At 43.9% G+C, this 12,598-nt stretch overlaps 1 protein-coding gene across 8 annotated transcripts in view; it reads right to left on the bottom strand.

Moving 5' to 3' along the window:
- The window catches only part of herc1 (HECT and RLD domain containing E3 ubiquitin protein ligase family member 1), a 94,505-nt gene that overhangs the window by 18,794 nt on the left and 63,113 nt on the right, over positions 1–12,598 (bottom strand). For 6 of the 8 annotated variants that reach the window (XM_086296126.1, XM_086296154.1, XM_086296134.1 and 3 more), the window contains exons 46-66: positions 12,190–12,458; positions 11,947–11,999; positions 11,649–11,849; positions 11,019–11,193; positions 10,450–10,717; positions 8,794–9,007; positions 8,103–8,362; positions 7,882–8,009; positions 7,330–7,466; positions 5,718–5,918; positions 5,499–5,629; positions 5,146–5,363; positions 4,897–5,017; positions 4,610–4,759; positions 4,298–4,399; positions 4,025–4,198; positions 3,501–3,800; positions 3,349–3,414; positions 1,001–1,126; positions 739–877; positions 361–542 (exon numbers count right to left, since the gene is read on the bottom strand). In XM_086296126.1, coding sequence (XP_086152252.1) covers positions 361–542; positions 739–877; positions 1,001–1,126; positions 3,349–3,414; positions 3,501–3,800; positions 4,025–4,198; positions 4,298–4,399; positions 4,610–4,759; positions 4,897–5,017; positions 5,146–5,363; positions 5,499–5,629; positions 5,718–5,918; positions 7,330–7,466; positions 7,882–8,009; positions 8,103–8,362; positions 8,794–9,007; positions 10,450–10,717; positions 11,019–11,193; positions 11,649–11,849; positions 11,947–11,999; positions 12,190–12,458 — 3,615 coding nt within the window. The remainder of the gene's footprint in view (positions 1–360; positions 543–738; positions 878–1,000; positions 1,127–3,348; positions 3,415–3,500; positions 3,801–4,024; positions 4,199–4,297; positions 4,400–4,609; positions 4,760–4,896; positions 5,018–5,145; positions 5,364–5,498; positions 5,630–5,717; positions 5,919–7,329; positions 7,467–7,881; positions 8,010–8,102; positions 8,363–8,793; positions 9,008–10,449; positions 10,718–11,018; positions 11,194–11,648; positions 11,850–11,946; positions 12,000–12,189; positions 12,459–12,598) is intronic. The other 2 variants (XM_086296174.1, XM_086296183.1) reach the window with 1 other exon arrangement.

Here is a 12,598-nt window from a genome sequence, read left to right as displayed (position 1 = left end):
TAAAATGTATACCCGGTCACATCATTGTCTGAATTCAGCCCTCTGTACATATCCTGCATGATTTTTTTGGGTACTGTGGAATTGAATAAAATTAGTGCTGTCAGCATTAATCTTGTTAAAATGACGTTAATACCATAACCGCATTAACACTGTAAATCTCTGTTAGCGAGTTAACACAGATCGCCCCGTGCGAGGGTCTGCACGGCACTAACGCATTGATTAGCTAACTGCGCTAACGTATTAATGCCGCGCATTCCCCCCCCATAACCGTTAATGCAGTCATGGCTTTAATGTCATTTTAACGAGATTAACGCTGACAGCACTAAATGAAATATATTTTTAAGGAGGGTGGAGACTTACCTGGACCACCTCCTCTCCTTGCAGTGCCTCAATCTGTCGGGGTCGTCGCTGGCGGTCACTGTTTCCATGTCCAAGCTTGCCGTAGTCACCGTCTCCCCAGCTGAACACCTCGCCGCTCTCTGTCAGAGCCATGGAGTGACCATCACTGCCACAAGATGTAACCAACTGGGTCACAACAAAACCTGGTAAGAACGAAAAGCACATGACAGGGTTTATGCCACCAATCCGCTGACCAAATGTTCTTTTAGCTCTATATTTCGTGCACACCAGCTACCACAAATAATTTGCCTTTTAGCCGTTAAGCGTTCTGCTACATTCAGCTGGCTTTGTGCCTGTGTGTTTGTTACTTTTGGTTGTGTACAGGTGTTGTCATGTCACCTTGAAGAGCTGAGATGACAGTAAGGACATGCAGGTCATCTGAGTTGCCTTGTCCCAGGCGGCCATAGCTCCCCTCTCCACAGGCCAATACGGTGCCGTTGGGCTGGATCACAAAGGTGCAATTCTGCCCACACACCACCTACAAGAAACGAGAATGTGAACGAGTAATCACAGGTAGAAATAAAATACAGCTCACGCTGCTGTTTTAATTATAGAAACAAAGTTCAAAAAACAATATGTCCAGTAGTTTATGTCTCTGTACCTGCTGTGCCTGAGAGAAGGAAGGGGCAATGGTTGGAACGAGGATATTTCTTCCAGCCTCTGCTAGCTGACCGTGTCGCCCTGCACCCCACAGAAACACGTCGCATTTCCCTCCGAGGTGCCAGTCCTGATCATGAACCCAAACATGAAAAATGGAAGAAAAGAATCGGGTTGAAACTAGATGTGATATTAAATCATGAGGTAAGGATTTGGTTGTTAATTTTTGAGATCAAGAAACGTGTTTGTTGTGTGGAAATATCCACCTTCTCACCTGGCCTGACATCCCTCTTACTTGCCATCACCCTTCAGTTAAGCTCACTGTTGTTAATGTTGTGATTTTGGCTGATTGAGACACTTTTTACACCATTTTACCCAAAAATGCAGAGCAAATATTCTGTGACTGTCTTACTGTTTCACAATGACCTCTTGCTCTCTTTCTGCAGTCAGAGGTATTAGCAGCAGATGAACCTGAGGTATCAATTTCAACATCCTATGTTGCCTTGTTGTCAAGTTACCAGAATTTCAGAAAACTTGACCTCTGACCTTGATCTTGAGGTTCAAGAACTTCACTGAAATTCTAATTCATCTAAGATTTTTAGTAGACACCTATGGTTTCAGTTTCAAACTCCTACATTACTACATTACTTCCACGTTGCTTCCCTGCCTGCTCGGCAGCGTGACAGCAGTACTGCATCAGCCTTTTACGCCGAGGGCTAAAAAAACAAAGCTATGATCACTTGTACCTAAATAAATAGATATTTAGAGCAGCGGTCTCCAACCTTTTTTGCACCACGGACCGGTTTATGCCCGACAATATTTTCATGGACCGGCCTTTAAGGTGTCGCGGATAAATACAACAGAATAAAACTAGTACCGGTAAGAAAATTTATTCATAACACACGTGAACAGACCCAGGAAAACCGAGTAAACGATAAAAACGATAACAAAATAACGCTGAAAACCGATAAAAACCCTGAAAACTATACATTTCACACCTGAGCCTCAACTCTCGCGGCCCGGTACCAAACGACTCACGGACCGGTCCGAGGCCCGGGGGTTGGGGTTCGCTGATTTAGAGGACTGTAGTTGGATAAAAAAGGGAGGGCTGAACGGGTCACACCAAAAAGTGATTTCAACAATTTAAACTATTGTAAATGACTTGGTCTAAAATCTGTTAAATATCTCTTGATTGCCATCAGCTCATTTTGATCATATCCCCATCGCAAGGTAAACTCTGCAATCGGTTTTGGGCAAAGTGACTTTTATATAATCTATAGCAGCAGAAACAAACATAACAGTTCTATAAAGATACTTTAGCTGTAAACAAAACCATAAGTACTGATTATAATGCAGAAGATAGAGTAGGTGCAATACTGCAATCATAAAGATACTTGCAAAACGTGTTGTACTTTATCTCCCCCTGTAACTCCTGCTGACTCCACATTATTTATCAGTATAGGTAAAGACATAAAAACTATACAGAAACATTTGAAATCACTTTTTGGAACAACAAGGCAGAGGCAGTGTGTGACTGCGGTGTGTGACTGCGGTGTGTGACTGCGGTGTGTGACTGCGGTGCGTGACTGCGGTGCGTGACTGCGGTGCGTGACTGCGGTGTATGACTGCGGTGCGTGACTGCGGTGCGTGACTGCGGTGCGTGACTGCGGTGTGTGACTGCGGTGCGTGACTGCGGTGCGTGACTGCGGTGCGTGACTGCGGTGCGTGACTGCGGTGCGTGACTGCGGTGCGTGACTGCGGTGTGTGACTGCGGTGTGTGACTGCGGTGTGTGACTGCGGTGCGTGACTGCGGTGCGTGACTGCGGTGCGTGACTGCGGTGCGTGACTGGGTGGACTGCTGGCTGCTCTGAGTATTGGGGGAGCTGTAGCTGAACTGAGCGGAGAGTTCAGAGTGTGGAGAACAAATCTGAGACAATAGAGAGGGAAATGAATTTGGTTCAAATCTAAGGAGCAGAGTTATCGAGGTGAAGCTCAAGAGAGGCAGAGCAGTGTAAGCACTGGATGAGAAGCCAAACACATCATCCAAAATAACTTCTCATAATGTTCTTCTTCTGTACTAATTAATCCATTTACATGTGTTAGCTTTTGTGTTATATTTGTTCATTATTGTATTCTAATATGTATTTTAACCTTCTGTAATGAAACAATTTAATCTTCCTCTTAAACATTTCTAAAAATCCTACCTAAAATCAGAAAAATCATATGAAAATAAGCAGCTAAACTTGAAATGATTTCTCTGCCATTACTACATACTGCAACAGCAGTATAAAGCGTATAAAGCAGTACCCCCGGGAGGGGGGCCATTTATTTCACCTAAACTGTCAAAGTTACCTCTGGCCTGCAGGTGGCCCATGACATGATCTGTTCATCCATACTAGCTGACCATTTACTGTTGTCCTGTAGAAATAAAAGCAAAGGCTGCTGTTATGAGCTGCACAGGTTTTGATTACATTCTAAATTACAGTTTAATCAGCTTTGCTCACCAGGAGCAGAGCCATTTCATCTTTAGGCACGGGTTCCAGGTCAGGAACGGAGAAGGACTCGGGGAAGGCTGCACCTCGAGCAAGAGCCTCTGCCGCCTTTACTGTGGTGGAGAAACAGTCCAACCATGCCCACTCGCTGGCGCTCCATACAGCGATGCCAGACTCAGGTGGGCAGTGTCGAAGGTGGGGCGGCACAGGGGGACGGCACAGAAGCTGGTCCAGATGGAGACCTACAGCCAGAGAGGCAAGGCACTGCATGTACGGGCTGTGGACAAGCTGCTCCCCGCATACAACATGGGGCTGGAAGTAGAGAGCAAAAAGAGACATTATTAGTGTCAAATACTATTAATCTGTCATGAATAGTGCAAGTTTGCTTGGATTGGCTTTTATTTTTTTCTCAGAGTTCTCCAACACAAATAGAGCTGAAGAAGAAGGTTTTTTCAGCCCAAGAAAGAAACATGGTGATATAATCATCTAGTACAAACTCTGACTTCTAGTAGGGGCTATATCATATCTCCCTTTACCTTCTCATAGGCATACTGCTCCTGCAACATGACAGGCAGTCTCTCCAGGAAAGCTCTCATGCAGGGTGCCAAGTTGAGGCCGACCACACCTTGCTTCTTCAAAGCCGTGCGGCAGGTGGCCAGCACATGGTTAGATGCCATGAACTCTTTGGAGCAGTTCACAACCAACACATCCTGGAAATCAAGCCATACAAAAGGCAAATGAAACTTAACTGAGGACAAATACAATCATACAAAATGACGGAGACAATGGAGTCAAATGAGACAACTTGCCTTTGACCTGTTGGAGCAGACGGCCACGCCCACATCTGAGACCCAGACAATGTTCTGGACAGCCCCTGACCCAGCTACCACGGTCTGGAGTACTGAGCCATCCTGTTGGAAATGGACACACACACACACACACACACACACACAGTGTGCCATTCAGTGTCACTATAAACAGCAGCTTCATTCACCAGTGTAATTAAGTGTCATGTGTTCTTTCCATCTACATATTTCCAGTCATCTGTGTGTGTACTTACAGTATTTACATATGAACTATGTGCCTTCATTTCCATCTGTGTGTATATGTATGTTTCTTACCCGCAGGGACCAGATGTTCATGAGGCCTCCCACTCCTCCAGATGCCAGGGCCAGACCATCAGGACTGAAAGCCAGTGTTCTTACTGGAGTGATGTGGCCCTTTAGCTGGAACACACAAACTGCTCCATCTTCTGACCATCGGGTGGACTGCTGCACATCAATGATAGCACATTGAGGTTGAACAACACATTAACTTATTGCTCAAAAATAAAGCAAAAGAAACTCAGCTGCTACTGGATGACTTTGGCTAAAGTGCCTTTACAGTAGAAGTTAAAACACACAAATACCATTAACTTGGGTTTGGCTTCATTCTCCCACCATCCTTCTGAATCAGAGGAACAGGAGTCTGTGAAGTTTGAAATGTCTTGAGGAACAGTCCAGACAGAGACCAGACCATTCTGGCAGCATCTGAAAAGCATAATGACCCATAACAACTTTTTTTCCTCAAAATAATCATTTTGTGTGGAGAAACAACAAAAACGGCAGAAGTGAAATCACAAAACCCAAAACAGAGGGCGCATTCAAGGTCAACGTACACGGCGAACATGCTGAGGGGCTTCGGACTGCATCCAGGCAAGCTGCACCAGGCCACACCATTAACCAAGGAGGGGTGTCTAAGGCTCTGTAGGCAGTGCCAGCCAGAGCCCGTGTCAGAGCAGGAGTCTGGATTGGCCCACAGTTTCACAGTCTCCTCTTTAGCACACGTCAGCAGGATCTGACCCGTTGGACTCCACTTCATGCTGCTGATCGACTCCTGACAAAAAGATTTGGAATCACTGTCAGCTATAAATGTCCATCTAATCCATCTAGCTGACAGTAAAACAGCTCGCTCTTTTTGAAATTTAAATGAAAGAATCACAACATAAACAGAATGATAAAATTACTCCACCTTGTGCGCATCAATGACAACAATGGCTCCTTTATCCAAAGGTTCTTTGGATCCAATCAGCAGCTTTCCATCTGCGTAGCCAACGGCAAAAGGCTTGTCTTCACTGTACCAGGCAATGTGCATTATTGCCACTAAAGGAGAAAAAAACCTTCGGTTTTTCTTTCAGTTACACAAGTAAATATCAAAGATGTGGTTGAACCTGAAATAAAACTCTCATACCGTCTTTCCTGTAGCAGTGTTCCAGCTCTGTGCGGTGCATACCAGAAGAGTCCAGCACCTCGATGAGGCCCAGTGATCCATCCATTCGACCCACCAGCAGCATGTCTTTGGGCTCCCCACACCACAAGGACTCTGCTTCCTCTTCAGGCCAAGTTAGTGCAGACACCCAGTGAGGCTGCACATCCAAAAGCCCTTTACCACCTTGGAGACAATGAAAGCAGATCCATGATGACATTTTGTATAAGATATATCATACTTATATTGACAAATGCCCAAGTATACTTGGTTTTAATGTTCCTTTTAGGTATTTTATATAGTGGTTCTGATGTCTTTCAGCTGTCTGTGAAGGAACATGAGAGCTTCCTGCTTATACAGTTGGACAAACTCCAACACTGCAGTCTTGGAGTGAGCTGTCGTTTCTGTTCTTCCCTGCAGATTCACTGTGAGATGGATGATGACTTTGTTGCCACAATGTATCAACTTCTTTAATGCTGGGCTCACACTGTGCGATTTTTGGCCCATTTTGAGCCGATTTTTGAGTCGTGCGACCGTTTTGGTGATCGGCCCGATTTTGGCCTTCATCGTGCGTCGTGTAGTATACGTGGGGTAACGAGAAGCGATTAACACCTCAGGGTGTCACCGCAGCTTCTCACACTGCTCACGCGCAAACACATAAACGTCGGTGATAAAGACGGAGCAGCACGGCTGTGCAGCGTGTGATCTGGACACAAGCGATGGAGGCACAACCTGTAGAACTTTGGAAAGCTCATCCGAGCCTTTTCGATGTGGCATCACAAAATTATCACGACCACAACAACCGTGAAAATAGTTGGATCTACACTGCTGCTCAATCACAGCTGCCTGATCAATGTTTTTCATTAGCAATTTAGCAAAGTTGATGGTGGTGGTGTGTCTGTGTGAGTGACAGACAGAGAGGGAGAGCGAGCGACAGAATTTCTGTTATAACCTTCATGTTATGGAGGCACAGGGTGAGCACTCGGGTCGCATCAGAGCATCGGGCGGTATAGTGTGAGACCTGCATCGTGACCTACCAACTTCTAACCCCTGCGAGTCAATCGTGCAGTTTGAGCAGGAGCTGAATCGCGCGACTGAAAAAAAATCGCACAGTGTCTGCCCGGCATAAGAAAGCATGAACTGCTTCTTTTTATGCAAATGCAAAATTATGTTAAAAAAAAACAGTCAAAAAAGACGAGGAGGTTAAAATTTCAGTGGCCCCCACCTGTAAAACCATTCCTTTTTTCGGGGGTTTGTCTCATTGTTGCCCTTCTAGTGTACCTGCTGATAATTCATTAACACCAAACCAGGTGAAAGTGATTACACCTTCTATTAACCCCAGTAACAGCTCTGGACAGATGGTTCACAAAGCCAGGTGTATGGTGAGGGGCAGAAAATGATGCCTGGAACACATCCGGTGACCATTCAGTTTTATTTTTAATAGAAGACCTCTCATTCATATGCTGCAGGCCTCCGTCACCAGTGATACGAGGTGAGCCACAGATTATAGTGAAACAAGTCCTGCAAAACTCAGTGAAGCTCATCATTAACATATTCAATAACCCCCACAGAAGACTGGACAAAATGAACTCTTTACCATTAACTTGCCAGATGTTGACCATTTTCTCCATGGCAGAGGCGAGATACTTTCCAGTGACACTCCATGCAAGAGGTGACAGGCAAGGATCGCTGGGAGACCCCAAACCAGACATTCCCTCCTCCAAAGAGTCGTCACTAGTGAAAGATAAGATAAAAAAACAAAGTTAGAACTGTATTGAAGTATCTGACACCTTTGGGAGCACTCAAACTTATTTAAAGTCTCATCTAAAAGAACTTTATACAATGATGAAAACTATTTTTTTCTTTTGTAAGGAATGATGTGTGATTCTGTGAAAGAGGCTCATGGGACAGGAGCCTTCAGGACCTGCCTCAGCAAACTGCCAAAGGTCAGGTTGGTTCGATTCCTTGAGAAACGAACCAAAAACATTTGTCCCACAGGGATCGTTAAAAGGCATCTTAATTCTCAAACTGGTAACTGAGTTTCTGATGGAGAAAAAAGATTTATTGGGGGGAAATAAATACAAACTGGACCAATTACAGCAAGATGTCTCTGTTTAGCTGTGTGGGATCCTTAAAAAAAAAACCTTACTCCTTATTGAAGACGCAGGTCTGCTGGAGGGTGTACTGGCTCTTGGTTACGTTCCATACTCTGACCGTCCCGTCATTGCCACTGGTAGCCAAAAGGCCTTTCTTACTGCACCAACCACATGTGATGACCTGAAGCAACAAGAGGAGGATTATTTTAACTACCAATCAGAAATGGTGCAAACAACCTCACTGTATAATACAGAGAAAGACCAAACTACCGACCCTGCTCTGGTGAGCCTCTAGTTTGATAAAGGAGCACTTTCGCAGGTCCCCTGCCATGTCAGCAAAAGTCTGCGGACGGTTCTGGTTGTTGTCGCGGTCGTGGGCGGCCAGAGTGCGAACTAATTGCTGAGCACCCCACTGGCGATGCTGCGAGGAAAGCCGTGAGGACAGGCAACAAGCTGCCAGAGCGTTGGCCAGCTCCAGAGGGCCTACAGCGGAAGGATTATGGGAAGGATGGGCATACAAATGCGCAATTAGACCTGCTCGACACGGAACACAAAGTGACAAGAATGCCCGGTGAGTGAAAGAAGGAGCAACGATGAAAAGACACAAAAAGCACAAAAAATGTGAATATACAGAAGAAACTGGCACAAGCAGATGAGTTATGTCACTACTACATGAATTAAACGAATACGTGTATGACTGGTATCAGCACCAGGAAGAACATTTTAGAATAAGCAGAAGAACATAAGAGCATCACAGAATCACTGTTCTTCTGAGTATAAAGTATATTTATGTGAACACAAACCACATTGAAATGACTTTTCTTTAAATATTAAGAAAAAGTAACATCATAATATACCAATATGAGATATAACTTCAAGGTAATCAAGATCAATTCCATGAAGTAAGAGAGAAACAATGACAGACGAAATGACATGGAACGGCCTTTTCCTCAGAGTCTACAAACCTCTTTTCTCCATATCAGCCTTGTCATAAGCAGGTCTCAGTCTGGCCCCTTTATCTGCCAGGAGGGCCACAAGGGCCTGAGTCACCACAAAGTTAGGCGACGTGACCAGCTTGTTCTCCTCGGCCACACCACGCAGAAAGCTGGGCAAGAACTTTCTCTGGATGGGGTCGTCCACCGTTGTCAGATTCATGCCTGTAGCCGCAGAGATCAGGTTCTGGATAAGAAAAGGGGGGAAAAGCATCACATCAATCAACATTTTTAAAGTGCAAGAAAGCTGAAAGGGGAGACGTGGATAATCTGTCTGATGAAATCTGTGCAAAAGTCACAGCTGCACCCCACACCTGCTGCTCAACCTACAAATGCATTTCCTTACTAATGTTGCACCTTTTAATGAGACATAAACAGGCTTTCCATTAGTATAAGATTTATTCATTGTCAAAAAGCATTGTTAAAATAAATAAGTAATCAACCCAACATACATTTCTTTACTTTCTGTGGACTTTATCACACCACCTCTGTATAAACTGATAATGACCAAAAATGTGGATTCATAAGACCTGTTGCTCTAGATTTTCAGACCAGTTCTCATATGAATTAGCAAACCTTAACCTTTTCTCCCAGTTTCCCTTCTTTGGCGATCAAGGATGGCTTCCTGACAGCCACCTTTGCACTGAGACCATTTCTGATGAGGCACTGGCAAACAGCAGATGGATCAACTGAACACCACACCATCTCTTTCTTTGTAGGTCTTTACTGGACTTTTCCTATTTCTTAAGGCTGTGACTTCCCGGTACAGTTCAGTTTACTCCAATTTTTGAAGGACACACTGCACACCACACCAAGACTTTAACTGAACAAACACACACATCCACACATGTGCAATAACACTAAGTGCAATAATCTTTTCTGGCATCGTTGTATTTTTACTCAGTTGTATATAGCATTCGTATTCTATTTTTATCTTATTGTATATTTTTATTCTATTTTATTCTACTGTATATAGTATATTATTTTATTCTATTCTGTACAGCTGTGTACTGTATTTATTCTTATTGTATTCTAATTTTTGCGTCATAACTTTTGCACTGTCCACTTCCTGCTGTGACAAAACAAATTTCCCACGTGTGGGACTAATAAAGGTTATCTTATCTTATATATATATATATATATATATATATATAGGAGCTTCCATGTAGTACTGAGGCAGGTTATTGGTCGGATAACCAATAACCGACCAATATATATATATATATATATATATATATATATATATATATATATATATATATATATATATATATATATATAGCATAAAAAAAATACTTTTTTATCCATGTCAAACTATGTCATCTTTGGCATTTTTTGCAGACTCGTATAAAAGAAATCACATTAAATTAGGTGCTACAGGCTGCTGGTAGCAAAGTACCTAAAGATAAAAAGGGGTTCTGTTCAAGTTGTCAGTTACTGTATGTGTAGATTTCCACATACGGTATTTGAGAGAATAAAACTTCGATGTAATGGTATGTTTGACAAGGAATCTTTTCCTTTTGGACTGAACAAATTTGGGGAATCTCATCACCCAGTGACTGTGTTTTCAATATCTAAGCTGAAAATCAAATCAGTCATCAGGGAGATACTGGGGTGATGATACTTTACCTGAGTGCACAACTGAACTAGCAGCTTGGCAGCATTGGGACTGTTGGAGGCAAGACAGCCCACTGCTGTGCTGAGGTAAGCCAGGCAGGAGATGGGTTTGCTCGTCTTGGTGGCCCCACGGGGCCTTTCAGCATGGCCTGGGCCTGTGGACGAACTGGTGGAAAGACCAGCTCGGCCCGCTGCCGCCAGGCACATCAGCCTGACTAGAGTCCTAATGTCAGTCAAACCAAGGGACTCTAGACCTGCTGCGAGGCTGCAGCTTGATCCGCTGAATGTGTGGAAGGAGAGAAGAGAGAAAAACTAACTTATTGTTCTGGTTTCTGTTTACCTGTCAAACACAATTCATAAATATTTAAATTAATATTTTATCTATGAATACACAACCTCATCCAAAGGGTTGAAATAGATGTACTGTTGTTATTATGAATACTCTCACGGCATGATTATTCACATAATATCATATTTATTGACAATCCCACCCAGGAACATAATGAATTTCTGAATTCTAAAAAAAGCTTGTGTACCTTATTTAGGCTAAAAAAGTATTTCCAGCAGATACAAAAGGCTACCTGACGGATAGCAGGGACAAGGCTCTCATCACCATTGTCCTGGCCAGCAGCACCTGAGCTGCAGCGGTCACCCTCCTCAGTGCCATCACTCGGTCATGGGGGTTCTGTAGGGCTGCTGCCTGCTCACCGAGGGTCACCCTACCAGAAGAACTCTTGTCCACTGAGGTCTGACAGCCTGAACACACAAACACACACTCAGTTTACTGCCACTACAGTCACAAACACCCAACTTATAAAGATAAGGGGCCAAGTTTGCTTGACTGTACCAGGGCGAAACGCTCTAATGGCATTAAAACGACTTTCATGTGAAGACTGAAATTAAAAGGTGTGGACACAGTTATTTTTGTGACCTCACATCTGATCTGATGGTGAATTCGTGTGTTTTTTTTCTTCGTATCTCAGGTTAGATCCCTGCAAAGTATTTTGTGTTTAACGGCAGACCTGTCTGTAATAAAATCCTGCACTTCACCCTAGCATCATCCACATAGTCACCACACAGTTTTTAAGGAAAGAGTTTGGCCTTATATCAGGACATGTTGGTTCTATTTTAGCTGGTTCATTGATCTGAACTGCTTTGCTGCCCAGGAGAGGAACACATCCCCTACACGGTAATTACTGATGTTTTCTAACCTATCTGTAGTAAAGTCTCCTCCATGCTGTTGGTTGCCGTCACCATGGCAATAGAGGCTCCCAACGGGTCACTATCTAGAAACTGGACAGCCTCGGGGACAATCCTGCGCTCGCTCAGACCCAAAGGGCCAGCCAAAAGCTCAAACTCCTCCTCCCCTGTCAACTTCTCATCTTCATCGACGTCCAGCATGTCCCAATCCTCTGCAAGACCGAAAGACAACAGAGTTTAAAATTGAAGGAAAATTCTAAATCTGTTGTGTCAGGTCAACGCATCACATCCACAGTCACCGTGCGTTACCTTCATAAACACTGTCTTGCTTTCCCAGAAGGTCGGGAGCCTGTCCCTTGTATCTGAAGTCACACCACAAAATAAAATCACACAAAGATTCTAATATAATATAAATAAGTGCAGAAATATTTTTTATTATCGTGCTTTTCAATAGATTTTTCCCCTAATTTAAAACATCATTTCATTGCAGAAGTGTAAAAATCTAATCAACTTCCTGTTGCTTTGTCGGCTGTCACACACAGGAGTGCACACCTTTCCACAATGGGGACTTTGGCTTTGCTTTTGATTGCCAAGTACTTCTCTCTGCAGCCGCCACACAGCAGATAGTAGGGGTTTCCACTCCCACACTCCCCACCGAACCAGCCATCCACGTAGGAGCCGTTGCTGCGGTAGCCTTGCCGGTTGGCGCTGCGCCCACAGCCCGGGTGGCTCTTCTTCATGTGCTGATTGAAATTGGCCACGTTGGCCTCACACAGCTCGCACACTACCACTTCATCTCGATCGTCTGTCTCACACACGTGCTGTGAGTTGATGTACAACAGACACGAAGATGTTTCAGAGAAACAATACACATTCATGCAATCTAATCTGAACCTCTGACAGATATGAATGAGCAGCCAGTTATCAGTACTGAGAATAAAGATCGAGTTATCCAAAACAT

This window comes from Aulonocara sp. 'chitande type north' Nkhata Bay, linkage group LG1, assembly GCF_057382095.1.
Source record: "Aulonocara sp. 'chitande type north' Nkhata Bay isolate Kocher_YH1m ecotype deep benthic linkage group LG1, A_spYH_male_GT1.1, whole genome shotgun sequence".
Lineage (NCBI taxonomy): Eukaryota > Metazoa > Chordata > Actinopteri > Cichliformes > Cichlidae > Aulonocara > Aulonocara sp. 'chitande type north' Nkhata Bay.
Note: the sequence above shows the minus strand (reverse complement) of the source record. Positions and strands in the feature narration are given on the sequence as shown.